General features: G+C 39.9%; 9 protein-coding genes across 9 annotated transcripts; 4 read left to right on the top strand and 5 right to left on the bottom strand.

The window, feature by feature from the left end:
* Positions 1 to 321: 321 nt before the first annotated feature.
* SAPINGB_P005463 (uncharacterized protein) lies at positions 322 to 5160 on the top strand (the record flags this gene model as incomplete). The annotated part of the gene is made up of 1 exon (XM_032000177.1): positions 322 to 5160. The coding sequence occupies one exon, from the start codon at positions 322 to 324 to the stop codon at positions 5158 to 5160; it is 4839 nt and encodes a 1612-aa protein (XP_031856068.1).
* A 233-nt stretch (positions 5161 to 5393) lies between these two features.
* Positions 5394 to 7346, bottom strand: SAPINGB_P005464 (uncharacterized protein; the record flags this gene model as incomplete). Its single annotated transcript, XM_032000178.1, has 1 exon — positions 5394 to 7346. One exon carries the CDS (start codon positions 7344 to 7346, stop codon positions 5394 to 5396), a length of 1953 nt encoding a protein of 650 aa, XP_031856069.1.
* A 752-nt stretch (positions 7347 to 8098) lies between these two features.
* Positions 8099 to 10438, bottom strand: SAPINGB_P005465 (uncharacterized protein; the record flags this gene model as incomplete). Its single annotated transcript, XM_032000179.1, has 1 exon — positions 8099 to 10438. The coding sequence occupies one exon, from the start codon at positions 10436 to 10438 to the stop codon at positions 8099 to 8101; it is 2340 nt and encodes a 779-aa protein (XP_031856070.1).
* Positions 10439 to 11159: 721 nt separating this feature from the next.
* On the top strand, positions 11160 to 12371 carry SAPINGB_P005466 (uncharacterized protein; the record flags this gene model as incomplete). Its single annotated transcript, XM_032000180.1, has 2 exons — positions 11160 to 11421; positions 11566 to 12371. 2 exons carry the CDS (start codon positions 11160 to 11162, stop codon positions 12369 to 12371), a joined length of 1068 nt encoding a protein of 355 aa, XP_031856071.1.
* Positions 12372 to 12541: 170 nt separating this feature from the next.
* SAPINGB_P005467 (uncharacterized protein) lies at positions 12542 to 16012 on the bottom strand (the record flags this gene model as incomplete). The annotated part of the gene is made up of 1 exon (XM_032000181.1): positions 12542 to 16012. One exon carries the CDS (start codon positions 16010 to 16012, stop codon positions 12542 to 12544), a length of 3471 nt encoding a protein of 1156 aa, XP_031856072.1.
* Positions 16013 to 16265: 253 nt separating this feature from the next.
* Positions 16266 to 16817, top strand: SAPINGB_P005468 (mitochondrial 54S ribosomal protein mL58; the record flags this gene model as incomplete). Its single annotated transcript, XM_032000182.1, has 1 exon — positions 16266 to 16817. One exon carries the CDS (start codon positions 16266 to 16268, stop codon positions 16815 to 16817), a length of 552 nt encoding a protein of 183 aa, XP_031856073.1.
* A 125-nt stretch (positions 16818 to 16942) lies between these two features.
* On the bottom strand, positions 16943 to 17715 carry SAPINGB_P005469 (uncharacterized protein; the record flags this gene model as incomplete). The annotated part of the gene is made up of 2 exons (XM_032000183.1): positions 16943 to 17374; positions 17434 to 17715. The coding sequence occupies 2 exons, from the start codon at positions 17713 to 17715 to the stop codon at positions 16943 to 16945; spliced, it is 714 nt and encodes a 237-aa protein (XP_031856074.1).
* Positions 17716 to 18061: 346 nt separating this feature from the next.
* SAPINGB_P005470 (uncharacterized protein) lies at positions 18062 to 20800 on the top strand (the record flags this gene model as incomplete). The annotated part of the gene is made up of 4 exons (XM_032000184.1): positions 18062 to 18071; positions 18119 to 18199; positions 18247 to 18462; positions 18669 to 20800. 4 exons carry the CDS (start codon positions 18062 to 18064, stop codon positions 20798 to 20800), a joined length of 2439 nt encoding a protein of 812 aa, XP_031856075.1.
* A 92-nt stretch (positions 20801 to 20892) lies between these two features.
* On the bottom strand, positions 20893 to 22038 carry SAPINGB_P005471 (uncharacterized protein; the record flags this gene model as incomplete). The annotated part of the gene is made up of 1 exon (XM_032000185.1): positions 20893 to 22038. One exon carries the CDS (start codon positions 22036 to 22038, stop codon positions 20893 to 20895), a length of 1146 nt encoding a protein of 381 aa, XP_031856076.1.

The raw sequence follows: 22038 nt of genomic DNA on the forward strand, positions 1-22038 counted from the left end.
GCATGTTACCATATATATCCATATTTTATCATTATAATTAATTAAATGCATTCAATTTTTGCAATAAAATTAGGAAATCATTGTAGCATCAATATTAATTAATAATAAGATTCTTATACTTAAATCAACTATTTGTTTGTGATATAATCAAAAATTAGAGCTTTATAAGAATAAATAATTCCCACATTTTGATTATTTTTATTTGATATAAGATTTATTTTCGAAACAATAAAGAAAATAAAAAACAGTGTAATATTTAATTTCGTTTTTAAAATTTTAACCAAGTTTATATTATCAATCATTAAATTCAAAGTTTCATAAATGTTTTTACAGAAACAGCTTGTTCTTATTCCTTTGTTGATATCATCGGTATTAGCTCTGTCATCTAATGAATGTATTCCCTCAGTTCCAACTCAGGTAGACTGCGTGAACCTTTGCTTAGAGCTAGCAAACCAATATTTTAATACTCAGGTAGACAGATGTGGACTGTTAGAATTATTATCGACACCTACTTCGTATTGCTTTTTGTGTGCATCAAGCTACCCCTCAGTAGGAGATATTCAATTTTATTTGGGAATCATGCTTAATTTATTTACAGAATGTTCAGATCTTCCAAATCCTGTTCTTTGTACAGGGTCAGAGTCTCCACCTCCAGATACATTACCCGAACCACCAAATTATTATGATTATTTAAACACATGTGATGTCTTCATTTCTTCTCCGGATGCATGTTATAGTGACTGCTTCAGTGCAGCAGCTGGCATATACCAACAAGGATGTGGGACAATTTCTCAAATATCTAATCCATTATCATGCACATTTGCATCCTGCTTACTTTGTGATATGAATAACGATTATCTTTACGGACTAGTTTTCCAGCTTCAATACTTAGTAAATTGTCCCGTGGAGGAGGACTCTTCTTCTTCTTCAGTTGAATCTTCTTCTGCCGAATCGTCATCTATTGAATCATCATCTGTTGAATCTTCATCCATTGAATCATCAACTATTGAATCATCAACTATTGAATCATCGACTGTGGAATCATCATCAGATGACTCTTCTTCTATTGAATCATCTTCTGTGGAATCATCATCTATTGAATCTTCATCTGTTGAATCTTCATCCGTTGAATCATCAACTATTGAATCGTCATCTGTTGAATCTTCATCTGTTGAATCGTCATCTATTGAATCGTCATCTGTTGAATCTTCTTCATTTGAATCGTCAACTTTGGAATCATCTTCTCTTGAATCTTCATCTCTTGAATCTTCATCTTTTGAATCGTCATCTATTGAATCGTCATCTATTGAATCTTCATCTGTTGACTCTTCTTCTACTGAATCATCTTCTGTGGAATCATCATCTATTGAATCATCATCTGTTGAATCTTCATCCGTTGAATCATCAACTATTGAATCTTCATCTGTTGAATCTTCATCTGTTGAATCGTCATCTATTGAATCTTCATCTGTTGAATCTTCATCTTTTGAATCGTCATCTATTGAATCGTCATCGGATGAGTCTTCTTCTATTGAATCATCTTCTGTTGAATCGTCATCTATTGAATCATCTTCTGTTGAATCTTCATCTGTTGAATCGTCTTCTATTGAATCATCATCTATTGAATCATCATCTATTGAATCTTCATCTGTTGAATCTTCATCTGTTGAATCGTCATCTATTGAATCGTCATCTGTTGAATCTTCTTCATTTGAATCGTCAACTTTGGAATCATCTTCTCTTGAATCTTCATCTTTTGAATCGTCATCTATTGAATCATCATCTATTGAATCATCATCTATTGAATCATCTTCTATTGAATCATCTTCTATTGAATCATCTTCTATTGAATCGTCATCTATTGAATCGTCATCTATTGAATCGTCATCTGTTGAATCTTCATCTGTTGAATCGTCATCTATTGAATCGTCATCTGTTGAATCTTCTTCATTTGAATCGTCAACTTTGGAATCATCTTCTCTTGAATCTTCATCTGTTGAATCTTCATCTTCTGAATCGTCATCTATTGAATCTTCATCTGTTGAATCTTCATCTTTTGAATCGTCATCTATTGAATCGTCATCTATTGAATCTTCATCTGTTGACTCTTCTTCTACTGAATCATCTTCTGTGGAATCATCATCTATTGAATCATCATCTGTTGAATCTTCATCCGTTGAATCATCAACTATTGAATCTTCATCTGTTGAATCTTCATCTGTTGAATCTTCATCGGTTGAATCTTCATCTGTTGAATCTTCATCTGTTGAATCGTCATCCGTTGAATCTTCTTCATTTCAATCTTCATCTGTGGAATCCTCTTTTTTTGAATCGTCATCTATTGAATCTTCATCTTTTGAATCTTCATCTTTTGAATCTTCATCTGTTGAATCTTCATCTTTTGAATCTTCATCTTTTGAATCTTCATCTTTTGAATCTTCATCTTTTGAATCTTCATCTTTTGAATCTTCATCTTTTGAATCTTCATCTTTTGAATCTTCATCTTTTGAATCTTCATCTTTTGAATCTTCATCTTTTGAATCTTCATCTCTTGAATCTTCATCTCTTGAATCGTCATCTGCTGAATCGTCATCTCTTGAATCTTCAATTGTGGAATCTTCCTCTCTTGAATCGTCAACTTTGGAATCTTCACCTATTGAATCGTCAATTTTTGAATCGTTATCGGTGGAATTGTCATCTCTTGACCCTTCTTATATTGAATTTTCATCTACTGAATCGTCATTTACTTCGTCGTCGTCTGGTGAATCTCATTCTCTTGAATCTTCTTCATTTAACCCATTTTTCGCTGAATCTTTATCTTTAGAGTCTTCAGAGCTGCTTGTTATGACGAGTTCATCGTCAATTGAAGAATCCTCATCACTGATTGTTTCTTTTGTGGAATCTTCGTTTACTGAATCTTCATTTTTAAAGCCTATTTTATCTGAATCATCTTTTGCTGAGTCTTTATCTATGTTAAAGTCATCATTTGCTGAGTCTTTATCTATGTTAAAGTCATCATTTGCTGAGTCCTCTACTGTTGAACCATTATCAATAGAGTCTCCATTTACAGAACCATTAACTTCTAAAGAATTATTTTTTGAATCTTCATCTGCTGAGAAATTATATACGGAAAATATCTCTTCTATTAAACCATCTTTTGCTGAAATTTCTTTGTTTTCTGAATCATTATCCACTCAACACTCAGTTCCCATAACATCATATTTTGAGTCATCTGCTATTGAAACTTCCTTTTTAAATATTCACTTATCCAGCGAGGTGTCATCGCATATACCACAACCTACATTTCCTGAATCAAACTCAGAAACTGGGTCAACTACAGCTACTACTACAGAATCTATTTGTCATGGTTGCGTTACTAAAACTATTACAACAACAACATTTTCTACCATCACTACCGCTTCAGGGACTGCAACTGTTACTGTCACTGAACCATGTGAAACTACATATACTGTCATTATTTCTCCAATTCCAACAGGAGGTTCAACTACAATAACAATTTCTAAATCTGAAACTTTGAAAGTTACTGCTTCATTACCGACCACAGTCACTGAGCATTGTAGTGCTTGTATCACCACCACCTTTACATCTAGCGGATTTACCACTATCACAAAGATATCAGGATTTTCTACCATCACTGTTACTGAGCCATGTGAAACCACTATTACTGCAGTTATATCACCATTGCCTTCAGGTGGGTCCACAACTATCACTGAATCAGATTCCAAATCAGTTTATACCACTATATTAACTTCATCTGGATCAACAACAATCACCACAATTTCTAAAGGTAGATCAGTGACAGTTACAGAGCCTTGTGAAACAACCTATACCGCTGTTATTTCTCCTCTATTATCAGGGGGTATCACCACTATCCCAGTTACTTTTCCTTTGTTTACTTTTGTTATCATATCAACCGGATTAACGACAATTACTAGTGTTTCTGCGGGAACCACAGTTACTTTTACTAGCCCCTTTGAGACAATTTACACTACCGTTATGACATCATCTCTTCCCCCAGAAGGTGCAACTACAATTCCATTCTCTCAAGTTCCAATTACGGTTATCACCTCTTCTGGATTAACAACAATTACTAGTGTTTCTGCGGGTAACACAATCACATTGACTGAGCCATTTGAAACAACTTATACAGCTTTTATTTCTTCACTAACATCTGGTGGTATAACAACGATTCCAGTCAATCTTTTTCTACCTAATACGATTATTACTTCTAGTGGATATACAACAATTACTACTGTTTCTGCAGGTAATACAATTACACTTACCGAACCTTCCGAAACAACTTACAATGCAGTTATATATTCACCTCAGTCTGGTGGACTTATTACAGTCCCCGTTTCTGTGAACCTACCAGTTTTCACGGCCACTAGTTATACCACAGTTATCAGTGTTTCTGAGGGAATTACTTTCACCGTTACTCAACCATTGGAAACTATTTACACTTCTGAAATTTCAGCGACTTCGACTGTTGTGGCTTCTATTGTTTCTCCAACACCAACTACTACGACGACTGTTGCATTGTGTGACAAGTGTTCCACATTTTTGGTCACTACAGAATCTACTTCTACTTTCATCTTGACTCATGGATCTGCAACTTCCACCATTTTTGAAACTACTAAACAAGTTAACACTGTAGTTGTTTCGCCAACTGTGTCAACTGTAAGTACGGTTACCAAATCATTGACATTTGGTGAATCTTGTAATGAATGTCATACTGTTGTTAAAACATCTATAGTCATTAGTGACTCCATTATTTCCTTAGAAGATACCATCATCACAACTTCTTATTTCACTTCTGTCTCCATAGTTACCTTTGTTGAGTCTCCTGTTGTTTCCATAGGTTCCGTTTATATTACTGTGGTTGGTCCATCAAGTAGTACTTTTGATCTAGAAAAGTCTTCTTCAAGTGGCAAAAATATTTTGGTATCAAATAACTCACCGATTACCAGCTCAAGCTCTCCAGATCATGTGACTGAAACACTTCCCTCTGAAACATTTGTTTTGCCACAAGCTAGCTTAACAGCTGGATCGCTGGCACAGGTCAATAGTGCTGATCACTTGGGCTTTGCAGCTGTTGGAAGTTTTGGTGCCATTTTATTTTCTCTTCTTCTGTTTATTTAGTTCTTTGTTTTTGATTAACCTTTGTTTTAATTTGTAATAATTCTCCCATTTATCCGAAAATGTTCTAATTGTAATAATTTCATCACTCCTTTACCCTCTCTATTGTGATCGTCTTTAGTAAATAACGAATTGGCTCTTTAAAATGGGCTACAAGCATAAATCAATTGATTGAAAAAAAACAGAAATGAATTAAATTTTGTACTAAAAGATTTTTAAAAGCATAAACTCTATGTTTAGTCGACCTCCTCGACAGTGGGGCCGCTACCCTCACCAGCGCTAGGTCCAGCGCTGGGTCCAGCACCGGGGAAGCCACCGGGAACACCACCAGGGCCACCGGGAGCACCACCAGCACCCTGGTAGAAGGTAGTCATGATGGGGTTAGCAACACCCTCAAGCTCCTTCTGCTTGTCAGTGAACTCCTCAGTAGTGGCAGTGTGGTTGCTGTCAAGCCACTCAATAGTCTCAGTGATCTGCTTCTCAAGCTTCTCACGGTCGCTCTCAGAAACCTTCTCCTTGAACTTCTCCTCAGAGACTGTGTTCTTAAGAGAGTAAGCATAAGACTCAAGACCGTTCTTGGCGGCAATACGACCAGCCTCCTTCTCGTCTTCATCCTTGTACTTCTCAGCCTCGGAAACCATGCGCTCAATGTCTTCCTTAGAAAGACGGCCCTTGTCGTTGGTGATGGTAATCTTGCTGCTCTTACCAGTGCCCTTCTCGACAGCAGAGACGTTCAGGATACCATTGGCATCAATGTCGAAGGTAACCTCAATCTGAGGAACACCACGAGGAGCAGGAGGAATGCCAGAAAGCTCGAACTTACCGAGAAGGTTGTTGTCCTTGGTCTGAGCACGCTCACCCTCGTACACCTGGATAAGAACACCAGGCTGGTTGTCAGCGTAGGTAGAGAAGGTCTCAGACTTCTTGGTAGGAATGGTAGAGTTACGGGGAATGAGCTTGGTCATGACACCGCCAGCAGTCTCGATACCAAGGGAAAGAGGAGCAACATCGAGAAGCAACAGATCCTGGGTCTTGGAAGAAGAAGTATCACCAGAAAGGATGGCAGCCTGGACAGCAGCACCGTAGGCAACAGCCTCATCAGGGTTGATAGCCTTGGAAGGCTCCTTGCCGTTGAAGAAGTCAGAAACAAGCTTCTGGACCTTGGGAATACGGGTAGAACCACCAACAAGGACAATGTCATGGACCTGAGACTTGTCAATCTTGGCATCACGGAGAACCTTCTCGACGGGCTCAAGGGTAGATCTGAAAAGATCACCACAGAGCTCCTCGAATCTGGCACGGGTGATGGAAGTGTAGAAATCGATACCCTCGTAGAGAGAGTCAATCTCGATAGAGGTCTGAGCAGAAGAAGAAAGAGTGCGCTTAGCACGCTCACAGGCAGTTCTCAGACGTCTGAGAGCACGCTGGTTAGAAGAAAGATCCTTCTTGTTCTTGCGCTTGAACTCAGCAATGAAGTGGTTGACCAATCTGTTGTCGAAATCCTCACCACCCAAGTGAGTGTCACCAGCAGTAGCATTGACTTCGAAAATGCCATCCTCAATGGTCAAGAGGGAGACATCGAAAGTACCACCACCAAGATCGAAAATAAGAACCTTGCGCTCCTCCTTGGCGCCCTTGTCGAGGCCGTAGGCAATAGCAGCGGCAGTAGGCTCGTTAATGATACGGAGAACGTTAAGACCAGCAATCAAACCAGCATCCTTGGTGGCTTGTCTTTGAGAGTCGTTGAAGTAAGCGGGGACAGTAATGACGGCATCAGAAACCTTGGTGCCAAGGAAACTCTCAGCAGTCTCCTTCATCTTGGTGAGGACCATAGAAGAGATTTCCTCAGGCTGGAAAACCTTAGTCTCACCCTTGAATTGGACCTCAATGGCGGGCTTGCCATTCTTGTCGATAACCTTAAAGGGGAAGTGCTTGATATCAGTCTGAACCTCGTTGTCAGTGAACTTGCGACCAATTAATCGCTTAGCGTCAAAGACTGTGTTTTCAGGGTTCATAGCAGCCTGGTTCTTGGCGGCATCACCAATCAGGCGCTCAGTGTCGGTGAAAGCGACAAACGATGGGGTAGTACGGTTACCTTGGTCGTTGGCGATAATTTCGACACGGTCGTTAGCGAAGTGGGCCACACAGGAGTATGTGGTACCAAGATCAATACCAATAGCTTTGCTCATTGTTTGTTTAATAACTTTTTATAAAAAAATAAAAAAAAAAAGGGAAAGGATTTCGTCAAAATAAAATTTGATGAATTGAGTAAGAGAAAGGAAAGAAGGAAAAAAGGTAGAAAAGTTTTTTATAAAAAAAAAATGGAGGAATTTCAATCCTTTTTATAGTTGGAGGGGGGGTTGCGAGGTTTTTGATCGACTTTTGATTTGATTGAAACACGTTTGGTCTTTTTCGAGAATTCCATGGAAGGTGCTAGGTCTTTTTGGAAAAAAAAGAATTTTCTTAAATGGTCACGTGCTTATTGTTTACTCCCATCCTAAAAAAAAAATAAAAAATAAAAATAAAATTTCCCACTCACTCACACTAACTGCCGTGCACAGCCTTAAAAACCTTTTTTTTTTTTTTTTTTTTGCCATGACGTATTTTGAAAAAAAAAAATTACATATTTTGATTTTTATTTTTATTTTTATTTTTATTTTATTTTTTATTTTTTATTTTATTTTTTATTTTATTTTTTATTTTTTATTTTTTATTTTATTTTTATCAATAAATTTTTATTAAAAAACTCAGTAAACGGTCAGAATCAAAAAAAAAAAAAAAAAAAAATCTTAGATCAAGTACTTTCTGATTCAAATCTGAAGTCTGACTTTCTGTATATATTTTAAAAAAAAAAGAAAAATTCCAATATTAGAAAATAATAAGGTCATTAGATTTAAAAATACAAAGCAATTAAAGAAAATAATAATAATAATAATAAAGTCTATGAGTCGTTTTGAGCTTGAATGGTTTCAATTGCACGATATTCCTCAGCAACAAAGTTTTCATAACTCTCAAGAGTTTGCTGAGTATAAGACTTGAAACTAATCACATCTGAAAGCATTCGCTCAGCTTCTGCTTCCATCCGTTCTCGTGTTAATGTAATTTGTCTTTTAAGGGTATCATTTTCTTGAGAAAGATCCTTGTTTTGTTTTTGTAATTGAGTTAGCCCCGTACTCATGTCACGCGTTAGCTCCTGAATCTTGAGTTCCATTCTTTCAATCTCCGTGTTAGCAGCAGTCATTTCTGTGCTCATGGTTTGAGTCAACGCATCGGCCTTGTTAGAAGTGGCATTGTATTTTGCTTGTAATGTTTCTAATTGATCTCGTTTTTCAACAATTTGCTCGTTAAGACTATCGAATTGCTCTTGTAAACGAATATATTCATCTTGGGCCTGATGTGTACGTTCGCCAACTTCCTTGCGGTATTCGTAAAGCAAGGGCTTGATTTGGGTGTTAATTTTGGATTCAATGGAAGTATGAAGCTCACTAGGATTTGCAGGAAGAGAGCTTGGTATATCAATGGAAAAGAGTGTAGGATCCATTTTCATGGCTTCAGAAAGTGCCTTTGATCTGTCCATTTTTAAACTGTAGCAAGCTTTGATATACTCATTCATAGTAGTTTCCAACTGCTGAAGAGCTTCCTGAGCCTCCTGGTCCTTTTCATTTTGGATTTTTTCCATTTCTTCAAGTCTATCCTTGTGTATATCTAGAGAAGTTGCAATTTTTTGGCGTTCAAGTTGCATTTTATCAATATCAGCAGGTTTTAGAATTTGTGAAGCAATTTGCGCTTGGATTTGCGCCTTTTCTTCTTGTATTCGCTTTAGATCTGCCTCAGAAGTCTTGACACTTTCTTCAAGTTCCTTAATAGCTCGAGCCTTCTTTTCTTTGGCGGCTTCCATGCGCTCAGCATAAGCTTGGAAATTTTTAACATCAGCTGTCAGCATTTTAATTTTTTCTTGAAGGTGTTGTTTTGCCAAGGGCTTTTTGCTTAGTTCCTGGACCTTGTCTTCAAGTTCCTTGTTTGATTCTTGAATCTCTTGAAGACTTGCATTTAAACTGCCAACATATCCCGAATACTCTTCTTCTAAATCGGATTGGAATTGCTGGTTGTCTTCAACACCTTCTAATACATAGGCCATGTAAGCTCGTGATGTATGTTTGAAAAGAAGTTGGTCGACAATGTTTGGACCTGCAAGTTCAGCTCCAGGGTATTCTCTCTTGTTAAAGATATCCATAGTGGTGTTAAGTTCAACAAGCCATAAAAGCATGTTAAGGAATGCCGGCCAACTTTGTCCGCCAACAGCTGAGATTTGGGATTTATTTATTGTTTCTAAGTATGGGTAATTTAAAGTTTTTAATAGAAAGTAAACCTCGTGTTCGATTGATTTTGCAAATTTATATCCTGGGTCCATTCGGGTGTAGAGCCATTTAAATATTAAAATAAAGTCCTTTTGGGTTGGTGCACGTAAAGACTTGAGAGTAAGAGGATGGCCTGTTTCCCCAGGGAAGTTATTATTTTGTAAGTAATCATGGACTGCTTGTGCTGTTTTTGCAACTTGATCTTTATCACGGAGTGAAATTATTAATTCGTGGGATGATGAAGCGGAAGCTGGGGTTGATACAGATCCTGCAGATGAAGGGACTGGTGTTGAAACTCCAAAGGATGACATACGTGAGTTATTTCGTTGAGCTGAGGAAGTTGGTAGTGTTACTGATGGGGGGGCTCCACTATTATTATTATTATTATTATTATTATTATTATTATTATTTGGGAATCGTTGAGAGCCATTTGAAGAAACAGGAAGAACTGAATTTTTCCTAGATTGGCTAGTTCGTTGTATACTAGCATTCATCATTTCAGTTAAAGAGCCTGCCATGACACCTGGTCCATTTGGTCCAAGGCCTATTGTTGCTGAGTTATTTGAAAAGTTGCCTCCAATTCCATTTCCATTTCCATTTCCGAATGCGCTGCCAATTTGAATGTGTTGTGGTCGACGTGCAGAGAGTCCTGGTGTATTATTTTGACGTCTAGTTAAAGGAGTAGATCGTGCTAGACTTGCACCGGAGACTCCTGGGATCATGGACTGTCGAGGATTAGATACCATGGAATGCCTTGGGTTAGATACCATAGAGTTTCTTGGGTTAGAGGCTATGGATAGACGTGGATTAGAGGCCATTGAAGTTCTTGGTCCGGCAGCTGAGCGTGGGCCAGAACCAATATGAGCCATGGATGGTCTTCTAAGACGTTTTGATGAAGAGGAAGAAGGCTCATTTACAGCCATTGTGGTTAAATTAGTTGTGGGGAATATATGTAATGGTATAAATGAAAAATTGGAATTGGAATTGGAATTGGAATTGGAATGAGAAATGTAAATAAAAAAAAATAAATAAAATAAAATAAACATTCTACGGTTTGTTTTTAATTTTATTTTTAATTTTATTTTTTATTTATTTATTTTTATTTTTGTTAGTGAACATGTTAAAACCATTTTACTAACATTAATTTAGTTACCCTACTTTAATACAGCCGTGTATATATATATATATATATATATAATCACGTTACTTAACCGAACCCGATTCGCCTAAGCCGCATTAATCCCGTGACCTTATAAATTTATATATATATTTTTTTTTTTTTGTTGGTGGTTTTGGTGGGGTGTAAAAAATGTATGTATGTGTGTGTGTAGAGGAGAAGGAGGATCTGACGGCATCTCAACAGTTTTTTTTTTTTTTTTTTTTTTTTTTTCAAACCAAATCAGCTTGTGATGGTTATATAAAAAAAAATGAAAAATTTTAGTTTGTGTGGGCACAAAAATAAAAAAAAATATAACTGATTGATTTTTTTTTTTTTTCCCATACAAAAGAACCCCACCAAATAATTTAATTAATTAATTTTTTTTTTTTTTAAACCTCCATTTTTCAAAATTTTTTTTTTTTTTATATATATTTAAACTAATACCATATATATATATTTTATTATATATCTATTCAATCCCTGACATGTATCCACTTGGATTCTTTGTAAAATCCTTCTCTAAACCTCCTGCCATATACTTATCCCACATTTTCCGTCGTCTTTGGACTAACGCTGCTACCCCCCCATACTCACCAACACCAGCAATGACTCAATCACCAACCCCAGTTAACGTATTCCGAACTATCCAGGACATTAGGGCCTGGCGTAGAGCAGCTCTTCTTGAAGGCAAAACAGTTGGTCTTGTCCCAACCATGGGTGCTCTTCATCAAGGCCATCTCAACTTGGGTAAGTTATTGTTTTTAATAAATAAATATATATGAAAGAAAACCTTTTTGAAAAGGTGAAACTACTATCCAAACTCTCTTATTATAACCTCGGATGTTAACAAAAAACAAAAAAAATTTTTTTTTCCCACTTAATAATATACAGTCTCTCAATCAGTCAAAAATAACGATTTCACCATCGTCTCCATCTTTGTAAACCCTTCTCAATTTGCCCCCCATGAAGATCTTGACGCTTATCCACGTACCCTAGACGCAGACATTGATGCCCTGTCAACTGTCCTTTCCCCCAACCCCATTGCTGTTTTTGTCCCTACTGTCGCTGAAATGTACCCTAGCGGTATTCCTTTAGAACAAGCCAAGCAACGCGGTGCGTTTGTCGAGGTCAAAGGTCTTAGTGAACAGCTTGAAGGTTCAATCAGACCACAGTTTTTCCGTGGTGTCGCAACAGTCGTTACAAAACTTCTCAATATTGTCACCCCGGAGGTGGCTTACTTTGGTCAAAAGGATATCCAACAAGTCGTTGTTGTCAAACGTATGGTCAAAGATCTTTTAATTAACACTGAAATCTTCATGGTCCCCACTGTCCGCGAACATAACTTACTGGCCATGAGCTCAAGAAATACTTACTTGACTCAAGATTCGCGTGCACACTCTTGCATTCTTTACCAGGCTTTGGCTGCTGGTGAATCGCTTTACAAATCTGGTGAAACAAGCCGCGCAAAAATTATGGAAGCTATCCGTAATGTCATTAAGCCTTATGAAAAGAAAAGTGATACCCCAGAATCCCAGTTTGCCGTGGATGTCGAGTACGTCTCGCTGGCCGATACTGTCGACCTCCAAGAAGTTGACGAGGTTGATCCCGCCGTTGGTGCCATCCTGTCTTCTGCTATTCGTGTCCCCAATAAGTCTGGCACTCAAACCAGAATCATTGACAATATTATTCTTCATTAAATTATTATTTTTTTTTAATTATTTGTTTGTTTTGCATTTAGAGTATGACGTTTTTATTTATAACTAATTAGTTTAGAATCTTGAAAAAAAAAATTCCCCCATAGTGTGTTGAAAAAAAAAAAAAAAAAAAAAAATTTAAAAATATTATTGGCCCATTTCTTCATACCGTTTTAAAATCCTCTTCGTCCTCCAAATGTCTTTTTACCAACAATAACAACCCCTCCACTACTCTTTTCCTTTTCCTTCTTCATCTTCCGCTTTTCTTGTAATGATCCATCCCCTCCATTTTGTATCTGCTTATACTTTTCTGTATCCCTTTCAAGCTGCTCCTCAATCGCAGCTCTCCCCCAATCCCCACTTGCGGCTTGATCGCGGCCGCTTTCCCGGAGCGAATAGAAAACCCCGCCAAGTTCGGCCAGCCAGTAAGGACTAACGGCAGTCACCACGGACATGTACTCTTTTGAAGTCAACACTAGCTCATGGTATACCACATATTCGGGCAAGTACCCCAGACCATACAACGCTGATGTCGGATGCAGCTGCATGATAAGATTGGTGCGCAGATTCATGTACTCACCAAGTCCGCGGACCCGCGCTGCTTGTGAAAAATAACCACTGCAAATGCATTGCCGCACAACGTCCCAATCAGTCCCACACGAGCGCACATTGTGTCTGCTGTCGCGCAAAATATACGCCAACTGCTCACGCACCTCCTTGGCACGACGCAACGCCCGGGCATGCAAAAAGTGTTTGGCACACCAAATATCTGAACATTTGTTTGAAACCCATTGCTTATAAACATGAAGAAGTGTCAAATGATCAGACTCAGCAACAAAAAACTTTTCACGTGAAGCATCTGCTTCTTCTTCACGCTCCTTTGGCCGGTAAAATATAGAAGGTACAGAAAGCATCGACACAATTGTTAAAATCTCTTCAGTACACCCATAGTCTAAAGACATTATAACAAGCTTGGCTAGAGAAGGTTCCATGGGGAATTTAGACATTTTTGTACCCAATTGAGTAAGTCTCCCCAAATTGTCAAGAGCTCCCAGAGCCCAAAGATCGTATAAACTGGCAGTCATGGTATCAGTCGGTGGAGGATCCATAAAGTCAAACTCAAGAAGATTATCAACACCTAATGATTTCAGTAATAAAAGTGTATTGGCCAAATTGGTTCGTTGAATTTCTGGAATAGCTTGCGGGTACATTTCATCCATCTCTGCACGCTGTGTATATAATCGATAAGCAACACCATGTCCTGTTCTACCAGCACGACCCGACCGCTGGTTAGCATTGGCCACGGAAATCGGAGCAAGTTGTAGAGAGTCCATACCAATCTTGGGGTTATATACCTTCATTTTGGAGTACCCACAGTCCACCACATATTTGATACCATCGACCGTTAATGATGTTTCCGCAATATTGGTTGCTACAATGACTTTCCGAACACCTTTCGGTGCTGGTTCAAAAATTTTCGCTTGTAAGTCTGCAGGAAGTTGTGAGTAAATGGGCAGAATTTCAAGTGGTTTCGGTTTGTCAAGAAGTTCTAATCGTTCTCGTACAACTTCACACGTCACTTCAATGTCTTCCTGACCCGTCATGAAAACCAAAATGTCGCCGGGACCATTTTTAATGTGAATAGATAATATCTGCTTAACAGCTGCATCAACGTAATCCTCAACAGGAGTCGAGTGGTTTTGAACATCTACAGGGAAAGTTCTACCTGGAATTGTAAATTGCGGGGCACCACCATAAAAACGAGAAAACCGTTCGGCATTCATAGTTGCAGAGGTAATAATAAGCTTAAGGTCACGTCGTTTTTGCAATACCTTTTTAAAAAGGCCCATAAGCACATCTGTATTTAATGCACGTTCGTGTGCCTCGTCCATAATAATGCATGAATATTGATCAAGTGTAGGTTCCGTAAGCGATTCACGTAATAAAACACCGTCAGTCATGTACTTGATAATTGTTTCATTGCTAGTGCAGTCTTCAAAACGAATTGCGTAACCAACTTTAGAGCCCAGCTTAACTTCCATCTCTTCACTAACACGCTTGGCCACACTAATGGCAGCAACACGACGAGGTTGTGTACATCCAATCATGCCAAGTTTCCCGTAACCGTCTTCAAGAAGAAACTGTGTCAATTGTGTGGTTTTACCAGAACCAGTCTCACCAATGACAATGACCACTTGGTTCTCGTGGATGACTTGAAGAAGATCGTCGCGTACCGCAAATGCAGGAAGGTATTCACGTTGTTGTTTAAGAGAAAGATTTTTGCTGAATTCACTGACCCCTTGAGACTTTTCCTTTAAAAGGTCAGAAAACTTTTCAACCGAGGAACTGTTTTCCTTTTGCTCTGACTCTTCAGTAACGCCCATGATGTTTCCAAGTGCTGTTCCTGAAATGCTAGCTGAATCTCGGGCTTGTTTTTGACGTTCACGTTTTTCGCGCTGCTCCTTGACAAGGGCACTGCCTCGTTTGGCAAATATCGCCATATCACTTTGAGAATCTCGTACTGCTGGTACCATATCTCTAACCTTACCGTCCACTTTATATCCTTGTAAAAACGGTGGTCGAAGTTCATTGACTAATACATGAATCTTTTTATCTTCATTTTCGTCGTCTTCCTCAAAAAATTCCGCGCCGCCACCATTAACACCAGATGTGCGCATACGATTGCGTTCCCAAAGATCTGAATCATTTTGCTTTTGTCGGGCAAATGAAGTAATCCGCGCAGTGACACGGCGTTCCAAAGCCTTTTCCTCAACTTCATAGTCCAATCCATCTCCAAAGGGGTTATGGGACTCGTCACCTGCAGTATGGCCAAACTCGTCTCCCGTGTACCAGTCACGATCAAGAGCCATTAATGACTCTTGATCGTATTCATCATCTCCAGGGTAATTTTTTGGAGAGTCTTCGCGATTATTCCGTCGTCTGGAAGAAGATGAATTACGGTCTGGTCGGTAGTATCTGTCAGAAGAATTATTACTCGATCTATAATCAGTTCTAGATTCAGAGTATGGTGATCGTTCCACAGCAGATGTAGAGTTTTCTGTACGTTTGCGTCGAATTTCATCTAATTTAGCTTGTGCTTCTGCTGAAAGGGTAGATTTTTTAGGGGTATTTTGCTTAGGGGTCTCGTCCGAATCATCATCTTGTTGGTGTCTGGCATGACACTTTGCACCATGTGCCATTCGCTTGCGGAACTGTGGTTTAGAAATCTTTGTTAAAGGTTCTGTTTTAATTTCATCTAATAAATCGTCTTCGGACTCGATTTTAATCTTTTTTAATGGTTTTTCGCGCTCAATCTTGATATCAGATAAGCCTTCGCGTTTGGGCTTGACAAATACAAGTCCTGTTTTCACATTTTCGGGTTTAACATCATCTTCTAATTTAACCTTGGGCTCTACTTTTATTTCTTTCTTAAAAGACTGGACTTTATCGTAAACTGACTCTAAAAATTCATCGTCGAATCTTCCAAAAGCCTTGCAAACGCGTACAAACGTGGGTTTGTTTGGCTGAGAAGTGGCAAAATTTAAAACTTGGTTAGCTAAAGCTGGATTCAAAGCAGTACGGTTGAGCTGCTTGGAGATTTGCAAGGTGAGCTCCTCGACATACGACGGGTCTATGGCAGCCATCTCATACTGGGATATTGAAGTGGTGATGAAAGTTTATTAGGGGAAAGATGTTGAAAAGCAAAAATATTTTGAATGGATTGAAGAAAAAAAAAATAGCCTTGTGTTCTGATAAATACGCTTGTGTGAGTATTCTACAGAACTTTTGAAAATTTTTGTGTATGCCAGTGAAATTTTTCTATTAATTCCTTTATTTGTTCCCTCCACCACCACCAAAAAAAAAAGGCTCATCATCACCACTACCAACATCACCACCATGAAGAACCTCAGACTGGCCGGCCAGATCAGAAACGCGTCGTCGTTCGCTAAGAAGAGCGATGTTGCGACTCCTTTTCCCACCAAGTTCCATCCTACTCGTTCCGCCAACACGACCAAGATCAATCTTCCTGCCGGTGTTGTGCACAACCCTCCAGCCAGTGCGCCCTCTCCACACCAGACCCCTAGTGCTTTCCTGCCGGCCGATGATGCTCGTCGTCATGCTGTTTGGAACACCAAGCAAGAGCACCAGATTGAGAACATGCCTCCGTTGACAGAGCCTACCACCAAGAAGTACCACTTGACTGAAGCCGACATTTCCGAGATCCAGCGGTTGCGTCTGGAGGACCCTGAGAAGTGGACTCGCAAGGCACTTGCTGAAAAGTTCAAGTGCTCGCCATTCTTTGTGTCGATTGTTTCTAAGCCAAATGAGGAGCGCCAGCAGAAAATGGATCAGCATTTGGATACTATCAAGTCCAACTGGACTGAGCACCGTACTAATGCTAGAAGAGATAGACAGCGACGACGTGAGCTGTGGTTGAGAGATGTTTAAACTACATAATTTTCTTTTTTTGTTTGTTTAAGATTGGAGATAATGGTAAATGGGAGGATGGAAAACTACTACTTGTACATAAAGATAATTTTAAAAGAAGAAAAATAAAGCAAATATAAAATTGATTATGAGACAAAGTCACCAAATTCATCGTCATCATCTTCTTCTTGAGTAAAAGATGAGGTCACAGGAGGGGGTGGTAACAGTGGTGGAGGGGCAATAGTTGGCGGTGCAATTGTCGGGACCGAAGTAGTAGTAATGGTAGTGGTAGTGGTAATTGCATCATTGTCATCGTTGTCATTGCTGTCATTGCTGTCATTGCTGTCATTGCTGTCTGACTTTTTTAAGTTGATGTGGATGGACTGCCCCTTTGCCAAACTAAAATCCGAGGCGGCCAGCGCTGGGACAGGTGGTTCTGAAGCAACACTACGTCGGTACTCTCTCAAGGCTTCGTTAAAATCATTTGCGTCCTGAATGTTTAGAAACGTGATGCCGACTGTGATGCTATTGTTTAAGTTTGCAACTGTGATGGCGTAAGACCTCAAATGGTCTGGAGTCTTAATGTTTGTTAGTTATTGTTTTAAATAAGACAAATGAAATATTGAATAAAACTTACCAAGATACACCCTTGGCCATCGGGGCTATAAGGAGCAATTGCAAAAATCTCTTCTGTTTTCCTGCTGAGCAAACGAATTTCACACTTGGGATCGTCATTCTCGGAATCACTTTCATGGTCAATGACGTTGACAACAGAAAGAATACCACGCCACAAAGCCTTTTTGGAATTCCAGTAGCGAGAAGCATATCCATTTTCCTGTGACGCTGGCGTAATGCCAAACATGCGGACGTCTTCATGCGATCGGAAGACTTCAATGGCAATAGTACTTGGGGTAGTCATTGAGGGGGGAGGGGGAATATCAGGAGATTGATGTGTGGTGTGGTTTGAATGAATGAATTGGTGGGATTTTTTTATGCTGGTTATTTTGGAAAGGCACAAGAAGTAATATTATTATTAGTAGCAAAAAAAAAAAAACAAAAATTAAAAATTAAAAATTAAAAAAAAAAAAAAAAATTTGAGTGTAAAATTTAAAATTTAAGAATTTTTATTTTTTATTTTTTATTTTTTTTTTCTTCAACTGGTTCATCAAGCCCGATTTATTTTTTTATTTCACGCAGCTCTTTTTCAGTGAAAACTATTAAAGAGACATTTATTGCTTGAATCAAATTAAATAAAATTTCCAATAATGGCAAGAGGTACGTTTCAGTATGGATCTAAATTCAAGTATGACTAACAGTAATAGGCGCTGATTTTGACGATGATGACTTCTACGACGAAGAAGAAGACTATAGTGATGACCAGTACAACGACGACTACGATCCACGTATGTTTTAATGAATAGATAGTAAAACTCAACTAACTTTTGACTAGAGGAACTGGAGATTGCTGTAAACAAGGTCATTGCTGGTCTTGAGAAACGGAAAGTCCCCGTTGAAGTGATTGAAGATGCCATTTTTGAACATGACTTTGATACTAAGGCCGCCATCGACGAGCTTAAAAAAAAGTATTCTGCTCCTGTCAAGAAACCAAAATCAGGGACTCCTACGCCTTCCAGCTCTGCCGTGCCATCAAAGCCTGCTTCTGGACGTAAGTATTTATTGTGTGATTTTTTTTTTTTTGTATTACGAGGTTCCGAGTCTGCTGGGTAGCCAATCTTTTTTTTTTAAACCGCCCACCAACTTTGACTTTTAATATTTTCATCACCGCCACCATTTTTCATTTATCATTCTCAACAATCTTCCTTATTTAAGTCATTCACCAGCATTTCCCATAATTTACAATGTCCAAATTAGCTTCTCTCGCTAAAATGCGTGCTCTTAAAAAGGCAGCTCAGCAAGAATCAACTGATTCGCCACTAGTAGACAACTCAGCTGCTCAGCAAACTGCACCCACAACATCCACAAATTCTCTCAATCTTCTTGACAAATTGCAGGCCAAACACGGTGGTGCGCCGGAGCCATCACCTTCAACATCCTCTTCATCTTCTTCTTTGGCATCATTATCATCTACATCATCTCTAGCAAAAACCAAGTCATCCGCATTACAAAAACTTGCGGCTAGAGCACCAAAAACCGGTCAATCAACAATAACAAAGCCTACCGAATCCAAACTTAAACTGCTAAGGAAACCAGCAACAGCGACAACAACAACAACAACAACATCTGCTAAACCTTCTGAAAAACCCTCTGCGTCTGCATCTTTATCTTTATCTTCGTCATCATCATCATCTTCTTCTTTATCAACATCTCTTCCTATTAGCATATTCCCTGAAATCGACTACAACTTGGTTATTACTCCACAGCCACGCTCTTCAGCCCTTTTTTACACTGACTGTGACTCAGACTCGGACGCCTATACCCCTCGAATCTCATATAGCCCGAACCAACGATCTAACTTTTTATATTCTATAGAATCTACCCCTAAAGTTAAAAAGCCATTTTCTCTCCCAAGCCCTGACGATACAGTTCTTGCTGCGCAATCTCAATCCAAGGGCTTTGTTGACGAAGCTACAGCCAAGTCACTGTCCAACCTCAGAATTGACAGTGGCACACCTAAGAAACTTAAGTACAATGTTCTTGAAGAAATCAAGAGATCCAAGACCAAAAAACCCGTTCTCTGCTTTGTGGTCATTGGACACGTCGATGCTGGCAAGAGTACGCTGATGGGCCGACTGCTACTTGACACTGGCGCTGTTTCTAAAAACACAGTGGCCAAGTATGAAAAGGCTTCAAAGGAAATTGGTAAACAATCATTTGCATTGGCATGGGTTATGGACAAAACTGATGAGGAACGGTCTCGGGGTATCACAGTGGACGTTTGCTCGTCCATTTTCGAAACAGACAAGCGCCATTTCACCATTTTGGATGCGCCTGGACATCGTGATTTTGTACCCAACATGATTGAGGGCTCATCCCGCGCGGATGTTGCTCTTTTGGTGATTGATTCATCTCCCAATGCATTTGAGTCTGGCTTTTTCAGCGATGGCCAAACCCGGGAGCATGCGATTGTGGCACGCAGTCTGGGGATTGAGCAGATTGTGGTTGCTGTGAACAAGCTAGATGCTATGGACTGGAGCGAGGCCCGTTTCCAGGCCATTGAGGAACAGCTGGGAGCATTTTTGCAACGTGTTGGATTCCAAAGTGAAAACACCACGTTTGTGCCATGCAGTGGTCTTTCTGGTGTTAACGTTACAGGAAAGAAACAAAAGTTACCTGAAGAACTATCAAGTTGGTATAAGGGATTGTCAGTCTTGGAGGCACTGGAGGCCCAGGAACTTCCTGAGCGGGATTATGCAGCACCATTTCGGATGCGTGTGATTGACGTGGAGGCGATGCCCCACATGGCGCAGATTGTTGTTTCTGGACGAGTTGACTATGGTACAGTGCAGGAAGGTCAAGAGCTGATTGCAGTACCTGCACCATCATCTGGTAAGCAGCCGATAGTCAAGTCAATTCACAACTACGATCGGGAGAAGGAATCGATACCATGGGCTAAAGCAGGTGATTATGTGGAGTTAGTGTTAACCGGAATTTTGCCCGAGGATCTTAGTTCCGGAACGATTCTTTGTGGGGCAGATGCACCCGCAGTGGGGTACACATCGAAGTTTGTGGCGAAGCTGACAGTTTTCGATATGGACAAGCCAATTCTCAAGGGCAATACGATGGTGATGCACTATGCGGGGTCGCGCGCAGAGGTCCAAGTATCAAAGCTGGTGGCATTACTAGAGAAAAACGGCAAAGATGAAGTCGCTGGCAAGACCCCGCGGCTTATCAAGGGCGGACAAAAGGCTCGTGTACAGATATCCGTGTTGAACGGACGGTCGATTCCTATTGAGACCTTTGAACAGAACCGGGATCTTGGACGAATTATTTTACGCCGTGAAGGAAAGACTGTTGCTGTTGGAATTGTAGAGTCCTTGAAATGATTTTCTTTTCTTTTCTTTTCTTTTCTTTTCTTTTCTTTTCTTTTCTTTTCTTTTCTTTTCTTTCTATATAATAGTTATAAATTTTTTTTTTTTTAAATTTCAAAAATAATCTTTTCAACTTTGTGCTGGTCAAACAGATCGTAGGCCTCTTTGGCATCTGCAAGCTTTACAACAGTACCTGTAAGGAAGTCAAGCTGGTCCATGACTTGTACAAAGACCTTTAGAGCATCGTCAAAAATGGAACGCACGGGGCATCGGCCAAACTGAATAGTAATGTTCTTGCCATAGGCCTCATTGCCAGTGATTGGGATATCTTCATTGTGTACGCCCACAGATGCAATACGACCCCAAGGTCTGACGGCATCAAAAGCCAAGCGTAAGGCTGAAGCATGGCCCACGATTTCCATGACTGCATCAGCGCCACGACCCTCGGTAGCTTTTTTGATAGTAGCAACAGGATCTTGGTCAAGTGGCAGGGCAATTGCACCCAGAGACTTTGCAAGTTCGAGTCTGGCTGGGACAGAATCGATTGCATAAAGAATCGCATCAGGTGGAAGTAAATGTTTAGCAGCAGCAATGGCACAGAGCCCGACAGGACCGCAACCCACAACAAGAGCTACAAAACGGCTAGTTTCAGAATCAGTGGAAGGCGGAGTATCTGGACGGTTGTAACCAGGCTGAGTAAAGTAGGCTTCCTTGAAAGCATTTTTGGCAGCAAAATAGCCAGTGGGGAAAATATCAGCCATTAGGACAAGTTTTTTTTCTGCAGAGACTGGGTCGACACCTGGCTTAAGATGGGGTTGCTTGACAAGGGTGGCATCAGCAAGTGGAACATCGACATATTCAGCCTGGCCGCCGTCGAGGGCAGCAGTACCGAAAAGCCGGGACTTTGTGCAGCGCGAGGAGGCGCCATGTTTACAGTAGAAGCAGTTGTTCCCGCAGGAGATTGTGAATGGAGAGACGACTTTATCACCGACTGCAAGGGTACGGACGTCTGCGCCGGCCCGCACAACGACACCTGTGAACTCGTGTCCCATGATGAAACCAGTGGGGGACGGCTGGTGGCCACGAAACACGTGGAGTTCGGAGCCGCAGAGAGCGGTATAGTTTACACGCAGAAGAACGGAGCCTGGGGAAGAAAGGGCTGGGACAGGTTTTGTTTCTAAGGAGATATTGTGTGGGCCATTGAAGACGACGGCGGCCATAGTTTTAGGGATTTCTGGGTGGATTGGAGTCAT

The sequence above is a fragment of the Magnusiomyces paraingens genome (genome assembly GCF_902498895.1).
Source record: "Magnusiomyces paraingens strain CBS 517.90 genome assembly, contig: contig4, whole genome shotgun sequence".
Classification (NCBI taxonomy): domain Eukaryota; kingdom Fungi; phylum Ascomycota; class Dipodascomycetes; order Dipodascales; family Dipodascaceae; genus Magnusiomyces; species Magnusiomyces paraingens.